Genomic DNA, 20,748 nt, shown 5'->3' with positions numbered 1-20,748 from the left:
CCTGATAAAGTTGCTCACCTTCACTGAGGTTAAGATCAGGGGAAGGTTGTCTATGCTAAATTCCTCTATCAGAGATTTTGGACCCCTCCACTTGTCCTTTCAGAAAAAAGTGAGGCTACCATTACCAATGATCCAGCACTCATTATTAGCCACAAAACTCCAAAGCTTTCTCAAGCCCAAAGCAATAGAAGAAGGCCGGAAACCCTTATTAAAGGACCAATCCTTCTTAACAAAACGAGCTCTAAGGAAAGAGCTGGTCGCAGTCTTCTCATGCTTAATGCGCCAAATCAGCTTACTCAACATTTCTCTATTTTGAATCTCTGAGTCTTCTGATTCCCATTCCCCCTTCCTCCTTTGTCTTGCAAAGATGATCCCACTTCATAGTAATAGACTTCGTTGTGTCCACCTCCCTTGACCAAATAAAGTTCCTTATCCATCGCTCCATTATCGTAATAAGGGAAGAAGGCCACCAATATATTGCAAAAGTATGATTAGGAATGCCAGAAATGATAGACCTAACCAGCTCCACCCTTCCAGCCATCGATAAGAGCTTCCTTTTCCTACCTGCTAACTCCCCTTAACCCTTTCCATCACTGGCATAAGCTCTTCCTTCTTCACTCTTCACTTGAAGATCTCCACCCCAAGATAACTTGTGGGAAAGTCACAAATTGGGATTCCCAAAGTCGCAAAGATGTTCTATTTACGACTTGGGGCCATATTTCCAGGAAATAATTTGCTTTTATCGAAATTGATATGCTGCCCAGAATATTCTTGATATTTCAACAAAAAATCCTTAAGGTTTCAACCATACCTCGAAGACGCATTGGCAAAGATAAATATATCATCAGCGAAGAGAATATAAGCAGGAGATGGGGCCCCACGAGGCCCTTTGAGCAGTTTCAGAGTGTTGGATTGGATCATTTTTGATAATCCTTTGGATAGAACTTCTTCTGCAATTATAAAAGCATTGGGGAGATCGAGTCTCCCTGTCTCAGCCCCCTCTCCATAGAAAAGAAACCCTGGAGGCTGCCATTGACTAAAATCAAAATCTTAGTGGATGCCAGCATCTGATCTAACCTTCAAATCCATCTATCAGAGAATCCAAAGCGACGCAACATCTGAAATAAGAAAGGCCAAGAGATTGTACCATAGGCTTTTCTGATATCAATTTTGAAACCAAGACCTCCTCCTCTCGTGGTAGAGAACAAAATATTGGCCAGCTTGGATGCCACATTGATATTATCATGAATCGGTTTACCTTTATAGAACGCACCCTGCTCGTCAGAAATAATTCTAGGGAGGAGAGGCTCGAGTTGCAGAGCCATCACCTTAGATATAATTTTGCAGAAGAAGTTGCCCATACACAAGGGCTTGAATTTATGTAGAGTCTCAGCACCATTGGCTTTAGGAATCAAAACGAGGAAGTTGTTATTGACTTCCGTTGGCATATTGTTGTTACTAAAAAAGTACCTCACACCATTACACACCTCCCTTTCTATTATCAACCAGCATCGCCTATAAAAAGCACTAGAGAACCCGTCCGGGCCAGGGGAGTTGTCAGGGTCTAGCTCCAACACTGCCTTTTTAATCTTAGCATCCCTAGGGAGAGAATCAAGACAAAACACATCAGCTTGTTGCAAGACTAGAGGAACGCTATCCAGTAAATTTTCATGGGCATTAGTGGGCTCAGCTTTGTGAAAGTCCTCGTAAAAATCAACAATGTACTCACCCAGCACACCTTGGCCTTCAATAGTTGACCCATCGTAATTTTTTAGGACTCTAATAGAATTATGATTTCTTCGTAATTTAGTAGATAAATGGAAAAACTTTCAGTTTCTGTCACCCTGCTTCATCCACCTTATTCTAGCCTTTTCAGCCCATAGATTTTCATTATTTTCCAACGCTTTAACCAAGGTGGTCTTCACATCGGCCTCCAGAGTAAAGAGCTGGTCGTCCATCCAATTGGACTCAATTAAATCCTGCACCTGCAACAGGCCTCTTTTTGCTTCCTCCAACTCTCTGCCAAAGTGGGAAAAAGAAACTCTCGCCCAGCTTTTTAGAGATCCTTTCAACCGCTTTAATTTGTTTATGAGCATAAATATCGGCGACCCTGAACACCATTCAGCCCATGAAGAGGCCACCACACTCTCAAAGTCCTCATGGTCCATCCAGAATTTATTAAATCGAAACGGGCAGTTCTGAGGGCATTGGTTACTGTCTGACACCAACACCAAAGGAGCATGGTCAGACACTACCCGAGGCAGAACATGCTGCGATCAATCATGAAAGCATAAGATCCATTCATCATTGCAGAAACTCCTATCGAAAATCGCACAGACGTTCCCTCTACAGTGGTTGTTAGACCAAGTGAATTTAAAGCCCATCAACGGCACCTAAACCATAGAACAGGCGTCTACCATGGCTCCAAACTCCGTCGCCAATCCGAAGCTAAAATTTCTAGGGCCACATTTTTCATGGGACTCAAGCGTGGTATTAAAATCCCCAATTATAGCCCACAGGGTAGGAGATTGGGGGGAATCCATTGTCAGACTCAGCCATAAAGATTACCTTTCTGCTCTGAAGCTGCTCGCATGCACCATAGACACTTGAACCTGATGAAGGTCCCAAACAGAATTAAAAGTGATTTGCTACTTAGAATCAGAGACGAAAACAAGGAAGCCAATATTTCTTCTCCATAAAATCCAAAAATTTGGAATTTTACCCGCACAGGTATTATGAATAAAATCAGAATAAAAGCCTAATTTATTGAAAAATAAATTAGGGAAAGAACTCACATCCACCATCGGTTCAGCAATGCATAGAAGGTTTAGGTCCTTCTTCGAAATTAAATCTCTTAAGGCACGCCTCCCTGTTGCCTTTTTCATCCCTTTGATGTTCCAAAAAATGATCTTCATAAAATCACTTTTTGCTGCCAGCTTGACGGTTAGACTTTGAAGTCTGCCCTGTCACTGTAGAGGACTTTTATTTTCTTCGAGCTTCACCCTCTGCATGGTAAATAGTACTGTCCAAAGCAGCAATATCTTGGTGCTGGATGATCACTCTTCCTTCCACAATTTACGAGGAGGAGACTATAGAGACAATATTCTTAGCACCCTCCCATTCCTGACCACGACCACCTCTGTCACCGCAAGCCATCCCACGACCACCGCCATAAATTACCTTAGTTTTCCGTGGTCATAAGGTTCGATGCACCGGGGAGCAGCGCTCAGCACCTTGAGATTCTAGCTCATCAATTACAGCACCAATGTGATGGTCTTCTTCTCTAAAATCCTATGGGCCATTCGACCCATAGTCCGAGTCCGCCGAACCAAGTCCATACCCACTCTCCACAAATGGGCTATCATCCACCATAATTGAATTTTGAGATATCTTGTCCTAAACATGACGTATTGGGAGCAAAAATTCCAAGTAAACATTATCCACATTGTCATGAATTCCATCCAAAAGGTTGATCGAATCAGCCATTCTATTCTGATTGGCACTAAGAATGGTTTTTGACACAAAAGGTGGCCGATCATGATTCCCTTCCATTCGTAGGCTCCCACTATTGCTGAAGTTGTCAAATTTTTCAAGCTCCACCGCCGGTACCTCCAGCCTACAACGATCATTGGCCATCATCCCTTCCTCCCTCATGGACGCATCGCTCCTCTCTGCTACCTTTGTCATCCTGCAGTCATTTGCCGAATGGCCCAGTTTTTTGCAGAAATTACATCTCCCAATGTCATCTTCATAAATGATACGTTGTGTGAACCAGAAGAACGTCTCCTTCCTTGGTTGTCTCCTTTCAACCTGAATCTCCTCCACCCTACTACCCCATAACTCCACCTCCACTAGGACTCGAGCAAAATTCCCCATGGACCCCGCCATTGTTCACTTATCGATTGCTATAGGTCTTCCTGAGGCTTTCGCCATAAAGAGTAAAATTGTTTTCGTGCTAGTACTCCATTAGCAATTTAGGATATCTTATCCAAACCAGTTTGGTCTGAATATGCTCTTCATGTATACTGCATTCTAGCCTCCATCATTGAAAGCGGGTAACCTGCCCTTCACCTTGACCGGTCCTCTTTTCCACATGGATGCCATATCCCCTTCCAATTCAAACCTGAACAGAATGTGACCTTTTCCTAGTGGCGCAAGATTGACCTTTCCCCTTAAGTTCCAAGCTTCCTTTGAATCGCCTTGCACATCATCCATTGACAAAAATCAGAAGTACACCATTCCGATCAGGGCATAGTTAAAAGATTGAAGCTTCTCCTCATACGCCTCCTGAGGTATAACCACTTTTGTATGGGAGCCTGCATGAATTAGCTCGGGCAAGTCCTCAACATCCGACACAGATCTGTGTGTGACTGTGGCATCGGATTGCTTCTTACCCACATTTATATTCATCTCATTCCGACCAGCAGTGTGTGATGGGGTCGCCTCTTCCACAGGTTGTGCCTCTTCCCTTCCCACTGTATGTACCGCAGGGGTTTCCATTTGAGCATCCCTAGTCGCAGAGACAGGGACAGGGGGTCTCTATGAACTAGAAGCAGGTTTCCAAAACTTCTTAATCCTTTATTGTTTGCCCTGATCTGGTGGGTGGTCGCCATGAGGGGTAGAACCTCCGCCCACCATCGCCTCAGAGCTTCTCTCTCCTAAGTCATTCATTTTTTTGTATACCCCAACACTACTATGTAACATTACCACATATGAATAAAAAGTCTACATTTTTCCTACTGAGTTGAGAGGTTATACTATGGTAGACCCCTATTTCGGGTCAAGAAGACTCTACCCCTGTTATTTTAGAAAAGAACTTAGGTGAGTGTCCCTCGGCAAAGGCAGATTTGACCGTTTATTTTCCTTCTTTAGAGAATCTGGCCTTCTTTTAACCTTCCACAACTTTGGAAATTTTTTTTGAAATTTCTTAGTACTTCGTAGGAATTTCGACAGAGGATCTATAGGAATCATAGAAAACCTGAATTTTGTATGGGGCTTTCTAATGGTTTTGGAAGGCTTCTCATGGGTTGCTAAAGGCTAGATAATTTTTACGATTTTTATTTTAAAATTTTTTGGATACGAGAATCGAGGTGAGGGAATCTCGAGGAATTTAAAGAATCTGGGGGCGTTTAGGAAGGAATTTTGAGGATTCATAAGAAATCCTAAGGGTTTTTGGATTTCTTATTTCTTAGGTTTTCAATGTTTCAGCTCGCGAATTGGGGCAAACAAATCTAAGGGAATCTTACTAACATTTGGCTTAGGGAGGAGAGAGAGAGGGAAAAAGGAGGAAAGGGGGACTTCTTGGATTTGGAGTCCATAATGGCTTAGTGTCTCTTGGAATGGAGCAAATGGCCCTATTTATAGGCTTAGTATGTCTTGGAATGGAGTAAATGGATCTATTTATAGGTTTCTGGCAAGAGGCAGGGGTAAAATGGTCATTTTAAACATCACGAGCTTGCAAATACCTCATGGGCCGCCAAACTCTCGTGGGCGCACTAGGGGGAATGGTAATTTTAGGGCATTTTTGCCCTAATTAGGATTTCTGACTTCTGGGAGATCTGCTCGTCCAATTCTTATGCACCATAAAACGTCGGAATTGTCTTTTCGAGCACTATCTAATTGTATGGGTTTAAGATTTTTTTTTTTTCTCATAAAATTTTAGATTCATAAGGAAGGAGTCTTGTCCTATTGCACATTGGGGATTTCTGATAATCCTTTTTCACACCGCTCCTGCACCATTAGAGAGTATTTAGAATCAATCCATCAATATATAGTTTGTAAATAATGTGTGCCAGAAGATAATGCATGATTTTGCTGTGTAGGGGTCTCCTAGGCTAGATTCAGATTTTAGATCCAATTAAGGTTTCAGATTGGATAAGGGTTTTAGGTTGTCTTAGCGTTTTAAGCTGGGTCTAAGTCACTTCAAAGGGCCGAATTCTCATGGTTCAAGATTAATGTGAATGAATATTCTCTGGGTAAACCCGGGAAAGCAGGAGCATGTGGTGTTATTCGTGACTCAAATACTAAGGTAATAGCATCTTTTGGGATCTCTCTAGGAGTAAGAACAAATTATGAAGCTGAATTCTAAAGCCTTATTAAGGGTTTAATGGTGGCAAAAGAGCTGGGAATTTAGCATTTAGGGATCGAATCAAATTCTATAGTTGTCATAATGGTAGTGAATAGAAAATCTATTCCTTAGTATATTTTATAGGATTGGCTTTTCTTAAGTTCTTATCTTCAAGCCACTCAGTGGAAGATAATTCACTATTTCAGAGAAACAAATCCCGTTAAGGAATATGGCCAAATCGATAGCTCAGAATAGTGCATCTTTTTTTATCTATGTCTTAATTTCCTCGCTAATTGGAGGATGAGCTTCAGGTTGATTCATTTTTTTTTTTTTTTTGGGGCTAAAAGATGACTTTATTTAAAAAAATTGGAGCAAAAAAGCAAACATAGAGCAATACATGGAAGAAAACAAAGAAAAAAGCATTCACCACACCCCCACCTTTGGCATTGCCATCAGCAGGGAGAGGGAGAAGCGCACTAACTAAATCTATAATTTGGTCATCCATTTGCATCTCTGTTAAGAAGCTCCACAATATGACCAAGGAAAGCAACATTTGACCCTAAGACACCTGTTTTGACTGCATCTCTAGCTAAAAAATCTGCAATAGTATTTGCCTCTCTGAAATTATGAGTTATCTTCTAGGTTATCCTGTCCAAGTACGGATTTAAGAAAGACCATCGCTGAGCAGCAAACCAACGCACCCTATTTTTTTGAATCAGCGAAACCACAACAAATGAATCAGACTCAACCCATAGCTGATTAAAACCCATGTCCTTAGCATGCAATAGACCTTCCATGAGGCTCTCCATCTTAGCCTCAAAAACCCCTGTCACTCCCATAAAGACTTTATAGGACCCCAGCACTCTTCCCGTAAGTTCTCTAAAAACTCCTCCAGCTCTTGCACGGCTAGGTTTCCCCATCGAGCTACCATCAAAGTTTAACTTAATCCAATGCACTTGAGGTTTGCACCAAAAGGCTTCTAAAATTGGTTTTGAGGGCATGCCCTGAGCGGTTAGACCCAACTATAGCATATCAAATCATCCTATAGGCTTCAGGTTGATTCATTGAGTCAACCTAGGTTTCGTTTCTATTAATTTTATTTAGTGGAGATTTTAGCTCTTCCATCCCCTGCTGATGGCAATGCCGAAGGTGGAGGTGGTTTTCCTTCTTCTCTTCTATTTTGTTGGTTGTTTCTAGTGTCGCTTATGACCTAGCTTGTATTCTATTTCCTTTTTCCATTTTAATAAACAAAATCATTTTAATGAGAAAAAGTTATATTGTACAAGGAACCTATCTTAGTAAAGGTTTCCTTGATTAGGTTTATTTTCTTTACACAATCTCAACCATAGAAACATAATTAGATTGGATGATTGAGAATGATTATGGTTTAATTTTTATTTTTATTTTCTTATAAATATGAAATGGGAGAACACTGTAAAGAGAATTAGATTATAGAACTGAATTGAATTTAGAGATTCTCCTTTAATTTTTATTTTTATTCTAATCCCACTTTGATCAGATCAGAGAGATTAAAATTCCAAGGAATCAGATGGAGGATGTTTGTGTTTGGTCATTAACGCCAATGGAAATTTTCTCCACGGCCTCTGCTTGGGAGAACATCAGAAGGGAATCAACCAAGGTGCACTGGGCTTCTCTGATTTGGCAGAAAGACCTCCCTCCTAGGTTCTCCACCTTTGGATGGCATTGGATTCACTGCAAGCTCCCTCCAGATGAAAAGGTAAAACGTAGAGGTGTCCACCTGGCCTCTTGTTGTCATCTCTATGGCAAAGCTGAAAAGAACATAGAGCACATATTTCTACATTGTCCCTTTTCTACTTTTATATGGGGAAAATTTAGTAATTGCTTTGAAATCTAGTGAAAGAGCCAGGTGGCAATAGATAGTTAATTGCTGTGGTGGAAGAGAAAAGCGAATACTATCAACATCAAAAAGCCATGGAAGATGAGACTACTGATCATATCTTATCATATTTGGTGGGAGAGAAATAAGAGAAGGCACAAATTGAAGGCTAGGCAAGCTGGTTATGTTTTTGAGAGCATAAAAAATGACCTTATACTCTGCAGTGGTGGATCATGCAAGGAAGTGAGAACGGTTCCTACTGTTCTATGTTGTAGAAGTTTGGGCCTGGGAATTAATGCTTCCTTCACCGCCCCTCCCCTGGAAGTGTACTAGTGCAAACCACTCCCTAGATGGTTGAAGATCAATGTGGATGGAGGCTCTCTGGGCAATCCTGACAATGTAGGCACAGGAGGGTGATGCACAATAGTGAAGGGCAGGTTTGTGACTCCTTTAGCATCTTTCTGGGCATCAAAAAAATTTATGAGGTTGAGTTTGAGGTGGTGTTGGAAGGAATAGCGATGGCTATGGCTCATAATGCCACAAGTGTGTGGATCAAATATGATTCTGCATCAGTTGTTTCTACGATTTAGAAGAATCAGATCCCCTGGTTTGCTCTTCAAAAATGGATGTTGTCTCTTAGTTTCTTGGAATCCATTCCTTGGAAGATATCTCATTGTTTTCGGGAAGCAAACACTGTTGCAATCTATTTAGCTAAGAAGGCTTCTAAAGCGATACTGTCAGAGTACTCGATAGTATTTCCCACCCACATTGTAACTGAGCTCAAGAATGATGCTATGAACAGGCACCGATTTCAATTCTGCTAGATCGCTCGCTTGCTTTCTCTGCTGATGACCATGCCAAAGGTGGAGTTTGCAAGTTGGTCTAGCAGTTTCAGTCATGTTCTTTGTTTTCTTTTTGTATTCATTCTCTTTTTATTAAAATGATCCTTTTAGCAAAAAAAAAAAAAAAGAGCTTGAATATAAGTCTAGAAGAGCTTCTATCGTGCCGATGGAGCACACTCCATCCTTTATCATTCTTGAAAGAGTACGACAGTCGGTTCCACGTTTTTCAGACTGCGTCATACGTGCTTGTTTTTGGAATTCCCATTCTCAAAGAAGTTATGGCAAAACTTCATTGGCTTGTTTCCCCAAAACTGGAAAGCCTGCAGTTTGATAAATGACCAATTTATATGGTCGAAAAACAAGGTTGATATAGTCCCTTGAAGTCATTATGGCTTCTAGATTTCATCAGTATTTCTATGCATATTTGGTTAGAGAGAAATAGCCACATGTTTGTAGAGAAAGTGAGGGTTTAATCTATGGTTTTCAAAGTGATTTAGAGAAGCTTCATCTCTAATGAAAAGAAAATTAATCATTGCTTTAGAGAGACCAATTTTATTACAAACTTCCTTGCGAAAGACGTTGCCAAATCTGGGATCTCAGATTCAACGCTTTTTTTTCAAATATATTTAGAAGGAGATTATGCACATTGCTGAGACAAGACCTTGGTTTAGATTCTTTTAAGTGTGGTTTAAGTTTTCTGCAAATGCCAATGCCGGAGGTGGGGGTCATTGAATCTGCTTTTCATGTATATCTGTGATGTTTTTTTTTTTTTTTTTTTTTTTTTTTTTTTCTTCCTTTTTTCTTTAATAAAAGTAGGACTTTCTAGCAGGAAAAAAAAAATTAATTGCTAAGGTACATGATTTTAAGAAACTATGGATTTAGGGTGACTAAAGTACAATGCTTACTTCTATTTGTAATATTCGTCCGTGGAAGCTTTAGCAGCAATGGGTCAACTTACAAAATTTGCTTGGTTCTATCCCTTGGCATATTACCAATTGCTACAAAGGAGGAAATGTGATTGCAAATTCCATTGAAAATAAATGCATCATAACTCAAAACTCCTATTATTGGTCATTTTATGTAATCTTTATCTATCACGACTTTATTTGGGATGGTTTGGACAGACCCCGTTACTTACTTGATTTATCATTTGGCAATATAATATCTATTTTTTTTTTTTTTTCTAAAGGGTGCTGCTGATAGCAATGACAAATGTTGTCTCTTTGGAAAAATCTTGAGGTCATTAAATTCTGCTGATGGCAATTCTGAAGGTGGAGTTTCAATTCCTTTTGTGTATATCCCGGATGTAAATCGTATGATGAGCTGTTCAGTGCTAATGAAAGCATTCAAATATATGGATTCTCAGTAAATGTTGGCTGAAACACCTTTAAATTGATATAGAAGGAAGAACCTATAGAAGAATTCGTTGCTACTACAAAACTTTATTGATTGAGGTTCAATCTTACAGCTCCATCCGTTTGGAGAGCACTCATCATTGTTGAAGGAACAAGAAGAATAATCAGCTATTCTTCAATTAAAGCACAAAAAAAGAATTAAAAAAAAAAAAATATATATATATATATATAGATTATAATTTTCATTTGTTCATGCCCATTGCGTTCTTGACAGATTCCGTAGCTCCTTCTGCCTTGGATTTCATTTGCTGACCAGTCTGCAGAAAAAAATTATGCTGAAAATCACTAGCATGGACAATCAAAGTACAATATATTGAGAGAGTCCTGATTGACAAATCCTAGCCATACAATTAGGGTTGGATAACGGTAAACTAACAAAGTTAAGTTTGGCTGTTGGGAAAATAATTATGTGTAAGGAAAAGAAGGGTTGAACCTCTTGACACGATTCCTTGGCAGAATTGACAGCACCAGTTGTTTTATCCATCATCTGGTCCTTGTTCATCTGCACGAGAAAGAAAAGGGATCCTCTCATGGACCATACATAACATCATCATTCACCCATGTGTTATCATAGCATATTCATCATGCATGTGGTACTACTCATGCATCATGCAAATTAACATGAAACATATAAAACATTGGTTACCTGAGCATGGGCCTTGGCCTCGCCAGCTTTCTCGCTGATGTTCTGAGTCTGGGATTTGTCAGCCATCTTTGGTTTTGGTTTCTCCGCACAATAGAAAAGCAACTGAGAGTATGAGATTCGATATGAGAATTAGTTTTGATGATGCAAAACCAATTGATGGAGTGGTAAAATTTATAGTCTCTTCCAGTGATCCTCCTTTGGACAAGTGGATTAGTTAATGAGATAAATGTGCCACGTGTCAGACTTGCGGTATGGTGCAGGTTTCGTGGACCTCTCGGGCTACTTGGCTGGGAATATGGGGTTATAGCGAACTTTGCTCCTACTTCAAGGGTGTAAGAGGTCAAAGCTAAGATTAGATCAGGTTCATGTGTAAGAAAAATTTTGAATATTTTTTATTCATAAATTTACTATTCATTTTTTCTCTTTTCATTTAATAGATTTTAAATTCATGAATCAGAAGCGTATGAAATTGTTTTATTCCTAGATTTATAATCCTCTTTCTCTTTTTTCATTTAATAGATTCTAAATTCATGGATCAAATACACATGAAATTATTCTCATATGAATCTGATCCAAATTCATCAAAACGTGAATTCACTCTCCTACCTTGAACACTGAAACGGTTGAAAGTTCTCTATTATGGTCCGTTTACTTGGGCGTTATTCTCTCTGTCTCTTCGTTTTAGTGTTTTTAAGTTCTATTCCTGGTCCAACTCATCCAACCAAGCCTTTTTTATAGTTTTTTTTGGTAGCCTAGACAGAGTCTAGGACGGCATTCCTAGACTATTCCATCATCTCTGTCACATGGGCTGTTTTGATCGAGTCATTCATTTTTTTTTTTTTTTCTTTCTTTTTTTCTTTGGTCAGAGTTGATTAAGTCATTCTTTATCTTTTGGATAAAGGGGCAATTAAGCTTAGTGTCTCTAAATCAATGGTGAACATAATTTGATGATTTCATGAATATAATTTGATGCATTCGCTTTATTCATTTAAAAAATACACTCTTAGACACCTATTTCTTGCATTTTCTTCATGTAGTTCTTGGCTTTTGATTTGGTACCGGAGAGGCTTCCAAATACTTTTTATCATCTAAAGAGATTGGATCTGGAAATCTGCTTTGATCATTTACCTATGGTCTTAGTGGGACTCTGTTTCCTTAGAAGTGCCCCCAACTTGGAAGAACTCAGGATTGATGTAAGTTATCTTGTGCCTATAAAATGTTTAATGTTTAGGTTAACAACTGAGTCAATTTAGTGGAAATATATCAATCACTGCTAGGAAAAATGTCAATATTTCCCCCAACATAAACAATTCTATCACATGTCTTAGGAGTTTTAAAAACCATTTTCTCGTTCTTTGAATTAGTTTAGAAAAGACTTAGGATTTAAAGTTTCTACTTCTTTTTTTTTTTTTTTTTTTTTTGATGCATCAGAAGCAGAAAACTGCAATATCTTCCTCAGTACTCAATGGAATTTCATCCTTTTGTTGCATTCATTTTCTTTGATGAAGTAGCATGAAGTATTGATCTTTCTGTAAAAGTATGTGATTTTTTGGAAGTGTATGATTGTTACTTATCATTTGGGGAATAATTGTTTAAGAAAACAAAATGATTGTTCTTACAATGTCAATATTATGAGTTTTCCTTTTGGTCTGGCCATCTTCAGATGGTCTAGGTGTTTGGTTGTTTTCGGTAGTCTTTTTTTCTTCTTCTTTGGCTTCTCTTTCCATCTTCTTTTGGTGGTAGGACATACTGTTGTTTTGAGTGTGGAGTTATTTCCATATATGCTTTTACTTTTTCTTTGTTCTTTCTCTTTTTTCTTCCTTTTTCTTTTTTTTTTTTTTTTTTTTTTATTGGAGTGGGGATAAAGAAGTTTTGTGCTTTTGAAATATATTTTATCCACCTTTTTTTCATACCCGGGTTAATGAGAACCATTTTAAACTTTCATTGAAAGCAATGAAGAGCATTAGACATCCCCGTGTGAGTGGCCCCAAGGTAGTATAAGAGGAGTCCAACTTAGAACCAAATGCTTCCTGATGCGAAAATCCCTTGCCAAGCAGGTTGCAAACTTAAGTTGTAACCATACTTTATTCGTCCTTCAACATATTGAATATCATCTTTGCAAAGGGTATTTTAGTGTAATTTCACATAAAACAGATTTAATGCCTATAGTGATTAGGATCCATCGGGTCTTACCCAGAAAAAAAGAATAGGATCTATCGGGTTGGTGTGTGATCATGCTTCGTCTTCTTTTTTCTTCATGTAAGTACCTCCCTCCTCAAGTGGTACTTGTCCAAAACAATCACCTCTGCAACTTCAACGGACGGTAATTTCCTCTCTCTAACTAATCCTTGATTCTTTTGGTCCCCCTATCTCTCACTCCGTTCCTATTCTCATCTCATATGCACCCTCCTCCTCCTCCTTCCCCACCATTTTCTCTTTCCCTATTCCCATCTCTCCACCCATCGCCCACATCCTCTGCACTACTAATCTCTCTGTCTTTCTGTGAAATAGAGTCAACCTATGCTTTTCCCTTTCTATTCCTTTATTATATTCTCTTCCAAGAACAACAAACTTCATTTTTTTTTTTTTCTAGTTAATGTTTGAGCAGCCATTCGTGGGAACAAGAGAGGAGAGTATCAGAGATCAGATCGTCACTATATAGAGGCGGGATCTTGAAATGGAGGTAAAAGGGGGATGCTATTGGATTGCAAGTTAGCTCTGCAAAAAGGATTGTGCACATCGAAGAGTCACCGATTTTAGTTTTCTGATCTTCTTGACATCCAACAAGATTTTTTAGTACTTAGTACAATGTTAGTTGTCTATCTCGTGGATCCACCTTCACTCAGGAAGGTTCGGATCTGCTCCACATACACTTTTATCCATTTGATGGGATAATTATACCTTTATCCTTAGCAATTAAGATCCATTGAATATGTGGCCAAGGGCAAAATAGAAAAGGAAAAATGGTTACAATGATCACTTGTAACCGCATTAGTTACAAACAGATTAACCCTATATATATATATATATATGTATGTATGTATGTATGAGTTTCCAAAGTATGCAATTTCAAGATAATTCTTATGCCACATTAAAGTCATTGGGATTCTTAGTTACTTCTTTGTTCCTACTTTTCTTTTTACTCACAATTGTTTTGGATAACCATTATGAATACTACTCTTCGTAATCTGCATGTGATGAATTGGGTTTGATTTAATAAGATGTCATTGGGATTCTGTAATCTAATATAGTAACAATATTATGCTATTAATTTGGATATCAATTAATTTTGCAGGCGGTTTCTCGTTCATTCACCGTTATAGAATTTCCAAAAGTACAAGATAGACCAGAGTGCTCATTACCCCATCTTCGAAATGTGATTGTTACTTCTTTTGATGGTTTGAGACCTCAAATAGAATTCGTTAAATTCCTACTCACTGTTACACCTGCTCTTGAGAAGATGAGTGTTCATGGCTTCAAAGTAGTTGATACCCAAGGCCAGACCATACATGGTGGATCAAAGATGTTGGAGGAATTGATGCAATTACCTAGAGTGTCCATGGAAGGAAAAATCAAATACTTTGAGACTGGTGAACTAGTGGAAATTTGATTATGAAGAACTTGTGGTAGTTACATTGATGTACTTGACTCCAAGGCTAGGGCAACCTAACAATTCATATGATCACATTGAAGGGAAGGGAGAACAAATTTAAAGACAACTGGACCTGATAACCTCATATAGTAGTTGGAACATAATTTCATTATGTAAAAAGTCCAATTGGTTGAGGTTGCACCACATGGGCATAGAAAGTTTGTTAGCTTTAATTTAATTAAAAAAAAAAAAATGAATATTTGAACATCTTTGAAAATGTTTCAATGCTTTGTTTCTTACCATAGTACCATGATGTTGTTGCATCCCAAAGGTTAATCAAATGATTTTACATGCTTTGCTTTGTTGTTAGAGTTTGCCAACATTAGTACCCAACCCCCACTATAACATACTAGTCATCATAACCATTGGTCCTATCCTTCAGGGGGTCGGGGATGAATCAGAGCAAGAGCAAGACCATTAATGTAGAATTGTTATTAAAATTATTATGTAGGATTGTATATATTTACTTATGCATTAATCAGGATATCTTTTGTTTCTTATGGGAGAATAACAACAACAAAGTTCCATTTTGGTGACTATTATATTCATATCAAAAGTTCACTTCATTGTTATGAATAGATAGGTTAATGGTATATTATGGATTAGCCTCTTATTGAATTTATTATTCTGTCTCAATTGTATGATGCACCTTGTAACTGACTATTATTCTTCTGTTTTAAATGGCCTGCATTTTCTCAAGAAAATTGAACTGAACCAGTTTTGATGCCTTCAACCCTTCTATTTACTCTATATGTATTCATCTGTTGTCTATTTTGTCTTTTTCCATAGACTATCCTTGGGGTATATAATAGGGTACTCAATTTGGCCAATTTTACTTGTCACTAGCCTCTATTTATAGTAGTTCAAAGTTGTGGAACCAAAGAAAACTAAACAAGTATGGTTTTACTTACATGATAAGTTTATTGCAAATCAATTATGGCTACCAATTGTTCCAAGGAGACCAATGATGGAGTATTTTGGCAGATTCATAGGGTAATAGTTCCACTGTTCCCCCAAAATCAAGTGGTGTAGAGAGTGGTGTACGGAGCTGAAAAGTTGATGAATGTGATGGTGAATAATAGGATGGTTTCGGTATCCTAGACAAAGCTTTCCCCAGTGTTTCTAAGGGTGATGGCGGATATGGTATATATGGCATGTTGGGGTCAAATCCTGTTAATGGGAATTATGCCTTCTCTAGGGAAATTTCTTTAGTATGGTACCAGATTTTCCATGTTTCTTTTCCTCATCAGAGATGTTTAATTTCAAATTCCTCCAGGATGACTCTCTTATATTCAATATCCAGAAGTTAATGCTGATAGGAGGGATTGGTGGTGACATTTGGATATTTCTGCTTAGTCTTGACCTCAATATTTTTTTTCAGCTTCTAGGTCTTGAATCGCATGCCATAGAGCCATACATGCATCAATAGAATATCGTTTTTGAGTTGTGGCGTTGATAGTATTGGTCTAGATTGTACTAGAAGGTAAATGATTTGGAATTATGCATGGAGGGATCGGAGTCTCGAGTCTTGCTTTTTACAACTTGGAATATACTATTGTTATGGGCATCCCCAAGGAATCATTTGATAGCCTTCCGTATTCTACTAAATGAGTTGATAAATGATCTTCAATTGCCTTATACTCGATGGACTTCTGATTAGCATAGGTGACGTCAAATTTTGAAAGTTATAGTAACTACCTTGCCATTCTATCGGTGAGTGCTGGTTTTTCAAATAGATATTTGATTGGATCCATTCTTGAGATCAAGTGAATAGGACATGCCACCATGTAGCGCCTCAAAGTTCTTCTTACCCTGACTAGAGCTAAGAAAGTCTTCTTTAAAGGTGTGTCCTGAATTTCATACTCTCAGAACTTCTTCCTCAAATCTTTATTGTCTTTCTAGGCCAGCATAGACCCCATTGAGATCTTTCCCATCGATAGATATAACAAAAGAAGTTATCCTTTGATCGGTGGAACAAGAAACAATGGGCTCAACATGTATTTTTTGATTTGATATCAAAGGCCTCCTGACATTGCAGATTCCAATACGTAGGCTGATTTTTCCTTAGTAACTTGAACACTGGTACACATATATAATTAAGTCAATTGTGCTATAAACCGACTGATGTATTGGAAGTGATCGAGAAAACTTTCCTTCTCTATATGAGGTGTGGGCAAGTTTGATTGCCTTGATTTTAATAGAATCTACCTTGATTTCAAAATATCAAATGGGAGGTGCCGGTAAGAAGTTCTGCTCTGTATGATGTGGTAAAGCTGCCAGCTGATTTGTTATGCTATCGTCGGTTGGGTCTATCATTTATTCCAAGAAGACATGATCCTCCTCTTGAAGTTTTTTGGTGCAAGCTGCTATGGCGTTGGACCAAATTAAATGTGGATGGCTGCTCTATGGGAAATCTTGAAAGATCTGGCTCTGGAAGAGTATTGAGAAACCATAGGGGCAGTATTGTGGGCTCATTCAAGAAGTTTCTAGGTGTTCAGACAAACTATTTTGCTGAATTTATAACTCTAATGGAGGGTATCATAGCATTGAAGGCGTTGAATGTAAACTCCCTCTAGATTGAATCAAACTCTGTCACTGTGGTGGTAGCCTTCTAGAACCTCTCAATTCCTTGGTTTGCAACTCAAGATTGGATTTCTGTTAAGGAGTTCCCAAATTCAATCCCATGGAAGATTACACATTATTTCCGTGAAGCAAATAGTATTGCTGATTTTCTTGCAAAGGATGCAGCAAAGACTGGAGTCTCTACCAAGAATGTAGTTTTCCCAGCTCATATTAGAAATGAGATTGCACATGATGCGGAATCTAGGCCTATATTTCACTTCAGTAATTTCTAGGCTTTCTTTCCCCTGCTGATGGCAATGCTGAAGGTGGGGGATTAAAAGTCTTTTTCAGTTGTATTTTTTTTTTTTCCTCATATTGCTTAACACAAATTCTGATTCTTAGTGGAAAAAAAAAATAGAATCTACTTTTGATGCTCCTCTTGATTACAAGGAAACCAAGCAAATTGCAAACGTCATGCTGAACACACACATTTGGGGGTTTAACCTTATCTGATACTTTATGATTCTTTCATAAAACTTCCTCAATGCTGGGGAATGCCCCTTTTTATTTAAAAAAATAAAAATAAATAAAAAAATAAATAAATTACAATCGTGTCATCCACATACACTTACGTCCTTGTGGATCATGTTGTGTAAAATGGTAGTTGTTGCTCTTTGATAGGTAGATCTAACACTCTTCTAGCCAAATGCATGGCATCACTTTATGGCAGTAAGCTTGAAAATTGATTCTAAATTCATGGACTAGGGTCATTCTCGTACATTCTGGTACATAAATCTGATCCGCTCTCGATATCTATCGCCTCTAAGACTCAATTTTCTTGTAGTGATGTTGTGGAAGGTTTTCAACTCCTCTTTTTGTAGGAACCAAATTTGACTCTAGAGATAATCTTAAGCCTCATTTGTTTGACGGAGAAAAGTGGAAATGATAAAAAATGATGGAAAACTTGTATTTATTTCTCGCCGCACTTATCCAAATACAAGGCGAATCAGGTTCACATGCGAAAACAATCTTGTACGTCCTTGGTCCATGGATTTGGAATGTATTAAATGAAGAGAGAGTGAATGGATTCCAAATCCACAGACCAGGGGCGTTCGAGATTGTTCTCGTATGTGAACCTGATTTGGACTCTTGGTTGAATAAGTGGGGTGAGAAACTTGCCAGACAAGATCATTTAATGCAATAATTATTGTCCGGTAATATGATAATTAACTTTTCTCACCCTATTCACTCTCAAAGTTCTACTACTATATGGAAAATCTATTATGTCTATCACTCTCCTCCTATTTCCTCTCTTTCCCATTGAATTCCACTTCATTTCTATTTTTCTCTTTCCCATAGAGATAGACCCCACTAAAAATTACAATTTTTTTTTCTTCTTTTTCTTTGTCATCTTAATCCAAAGTATGGGAGACTCATTCTCACAAGTTTTCCATCCTTTTTATCCTTCCAACAAACGAGCCCTTACAGTGTGAAGCTTTCTTTGTTTTTTTTTTTTTTTTTCCTTCTTGGTGTGTTGTATTAGTACATTGCCTTTTCTATCAATTGACTGTTTACAACTGGCAATTCCAGAATTCCTTATCTTGTGAGTTTTTTCCCTTTCCCTAGGCACAACGGCTGATTGGTAGTGAGCAGAAGGGAGAAAAATTTCACTAGTGTTGGTTTTTTCATGGGGAGAGTAATTTGGATCAGGTCTGTTTGGGGTCCCTCCAATTTTAATGCGTTCCACCAAAAAGCTATAAGTGAGCTGGATTGGACCGGAAATAAACCCAAAAGACAGAAAACTCTCAACCATTTCAGTGTTCCGGGTAGGGCAGTGAGTTCCACATGCAAGAAGTCGTGGTAAGCTTTGACCTTTTACACCGCTGAAGTAGGAAGAAAGTTAGCTATAACCCAGTAACCCAGCCCAGCCACCTAGCCAAGAGGCCCAAGAAACCTGCACCAACCATAAGTCTGACATGTGGCAAGTTTACCAAGTTTACCTCATTTAATTAATTTACACGTGTCAAGAGGAGGATGAATGTCAGAGACTATAACTTTCCCCTTTCCATGAATTGGTTTTGCATTATCAAAACCAACTCCACATATTGAGTCTTATACTCGGTTGCTTTCTTGTGTGTGTTTGTGTGGAGAAACCAAAACCAAAACCAAAGATAGCTGACAAATCCCAGGCTCAGAACCTTAGCTACCAAGCTGGAGAGGCCAAGGCCAATGCTCAGGTAACTAATGTATCTTAATGTTTCATGTTGTGCATGATACATGAATGGCATGTACCCATGCATGATGATGTTATGTGTTACACAAATGTATGGTCAATGCGAGATGATTATATTTTCTTTCTTGTGCAGATGAACAAGGACCAGATGATGGATAAGGCAACCAATGCCATGAATTCTGCCAAGGAGTCATGTCAAGAGGTTCAATGCTTTTTCCCTACATAATTATTTTCCCGACAGCCAAAACCTAATTTTACTTGATGACATGAAACTCAAAATTAATGGGTAGGAAAATAAAATTCTCAAACTTAATTAAAGAATTTTTTTTAATCATTATCTCTTGTGACTATATCAGGAAACTTCAAATCATTTTACATTTATTTATTAAATTTTATTTTATTTTACATCCAAAACCCTTTGCTATACAATGTAAAATAAAATTAGAAGCAAAAAACATGCCCGCTTGTGTGGATCTATGTCAAGACACAAGTGGATGCAAAAAGACCACACTGCCCCTACCCCACCCAATGCCTCCCATTGGTTTGTGCATTGATGCAATATCCCTATTAGCGAATAGGGTTCTCTTGCCCATTAAAATTACAAGTAAAATATATCATTACTAAATATGATAGCATATACAATCACATGGGATCACATGTTATATGATTATAAAAATTTCTTTTCAAGTTAAAAATTTTCACTTACCTTTCCTTTCAATTTCCCTTGCAACCAAACATATCCCAAGAGTTGGAAGATCCAACCCTATAATAAAGGCCGAACCTCCGGGACCCACAAATTATTTGGCTAGGATTCCTCAATCAGGACTCAATATATTGCACTTACATTGTCTACGTCAGTGACTTGCAACATAAATTTGTGTGCAGACTGGTCAGCAAATGAAATCCAAGGCAGAAGGAGCTACTGATGCTGTCAAGAACGCAATGGGCATGAACAAATGAAAATGAGTCACTTCTTTTTTTTATGCTTTAATTGAAGAGCTGATTATTGTTCTTGTTCCTTCAACAATGAAGAGTGCTCCTAACAGCTGGAGCTGTAAGAACAAACCTCAATCAATAAAAATTTTCTAGTAGCAACAGATTCTTTTACTGGTTATTCCCTCGTTACCAAAAAAAGAGTATAGTTCTTCCCTCTATATTAACTTAAAAAGGGTACTTCAGCGGCTCAGCAAATACTCAGCTAGAATCAGAAAATTTGAATGCCCCCATTAGCACTGAACAGCTCTGAATATGTAAGGAGTCAAAATAGTTCTAAAAACCAGACAGGACATCAATCACAAAGTTTGAGATTGTGGTTTTCATCAACAGCAACAAATCTAACCGGAAAACTGGGAGCCATTTATGCATTCAAGCGGCTGTTTCAGATTAAGCCAGTTCAACCGGCTATATAGTCCAGTGCACTTTTCAATACTATTATTGCATGAAATGCATCGCCCAAAAAAAATCAGCAGCACC

General features: G+C 38.2%; 2 protein-coding genes across 2 annotated transcripts; one reads left to right on the top strand and one right to left on the bottom strand.

Annotated features, from left to right (window-relative positions):
* Positions 1 to 10,181: 10,181 nt before the first annotated feature.
* LOC122063436 (late embryogenesis abundant protein 2-like) lies at positions 10,182 to 10,967 on the bottom strand. Its single transcript, XM_042627145.1, has 3 exons — positions 10,829 to 10,967; positions 10,616 to 10,684; positions 10,182 to 10,439 (listed from the first exon to the last, which is right to left on the bottom strand). Exons 1-3 carry the CDS (start codon positions 10,892 to 10,894, stop codon positions 10,365 to 10,367), a joined length of 210 nt encoding a protein of 69 aa, XP_042483079.1. The 5' UTR covers positions 10,895 to 10,967; the 3' UTR covers positions 10,182 to 10,364.
* Positions 10,968 to 19,108: 8,141 nt separating this feature from the next.
* On the top strand, positions 19,109 to 20,372 carry LOC122063439 (the record flags this gene model as incomplete). Its single annotated transcript, XM_042627148.1, has 3 exons — positions 19,109 to 19,279; positions 19,409 to 19,477; positions 20,161 to 20,372. Coding segments are annotated over 3 exons (315 nt in total), but the record flags the coding sequence as incomplete, so codon positions are not given.
* Between the last annotated feature and the right edge of the window lie 376 nt (positions 20,373 to 20,748).

Source organism: Macadamia integrifolia, unplaced genomic scaffold (assembly GCF_013358625.1).
Source record: "Macadamia integrifolia cultivar HAES 741 unplaced genomic scaffold, SCU_Mint_v3 scaffold1325, whole genome shotgun sequence".
Taxonomy (NCBI): Eukaryota; Viridiplantae; Streptophyta; class Magnoliopsida; order Proteales; family Proteaceae; genus Macadamia; species Macadamia integrifolia.
This window is presented reverse-complemented; position numbering and strand designations above follow the sequence as displayed.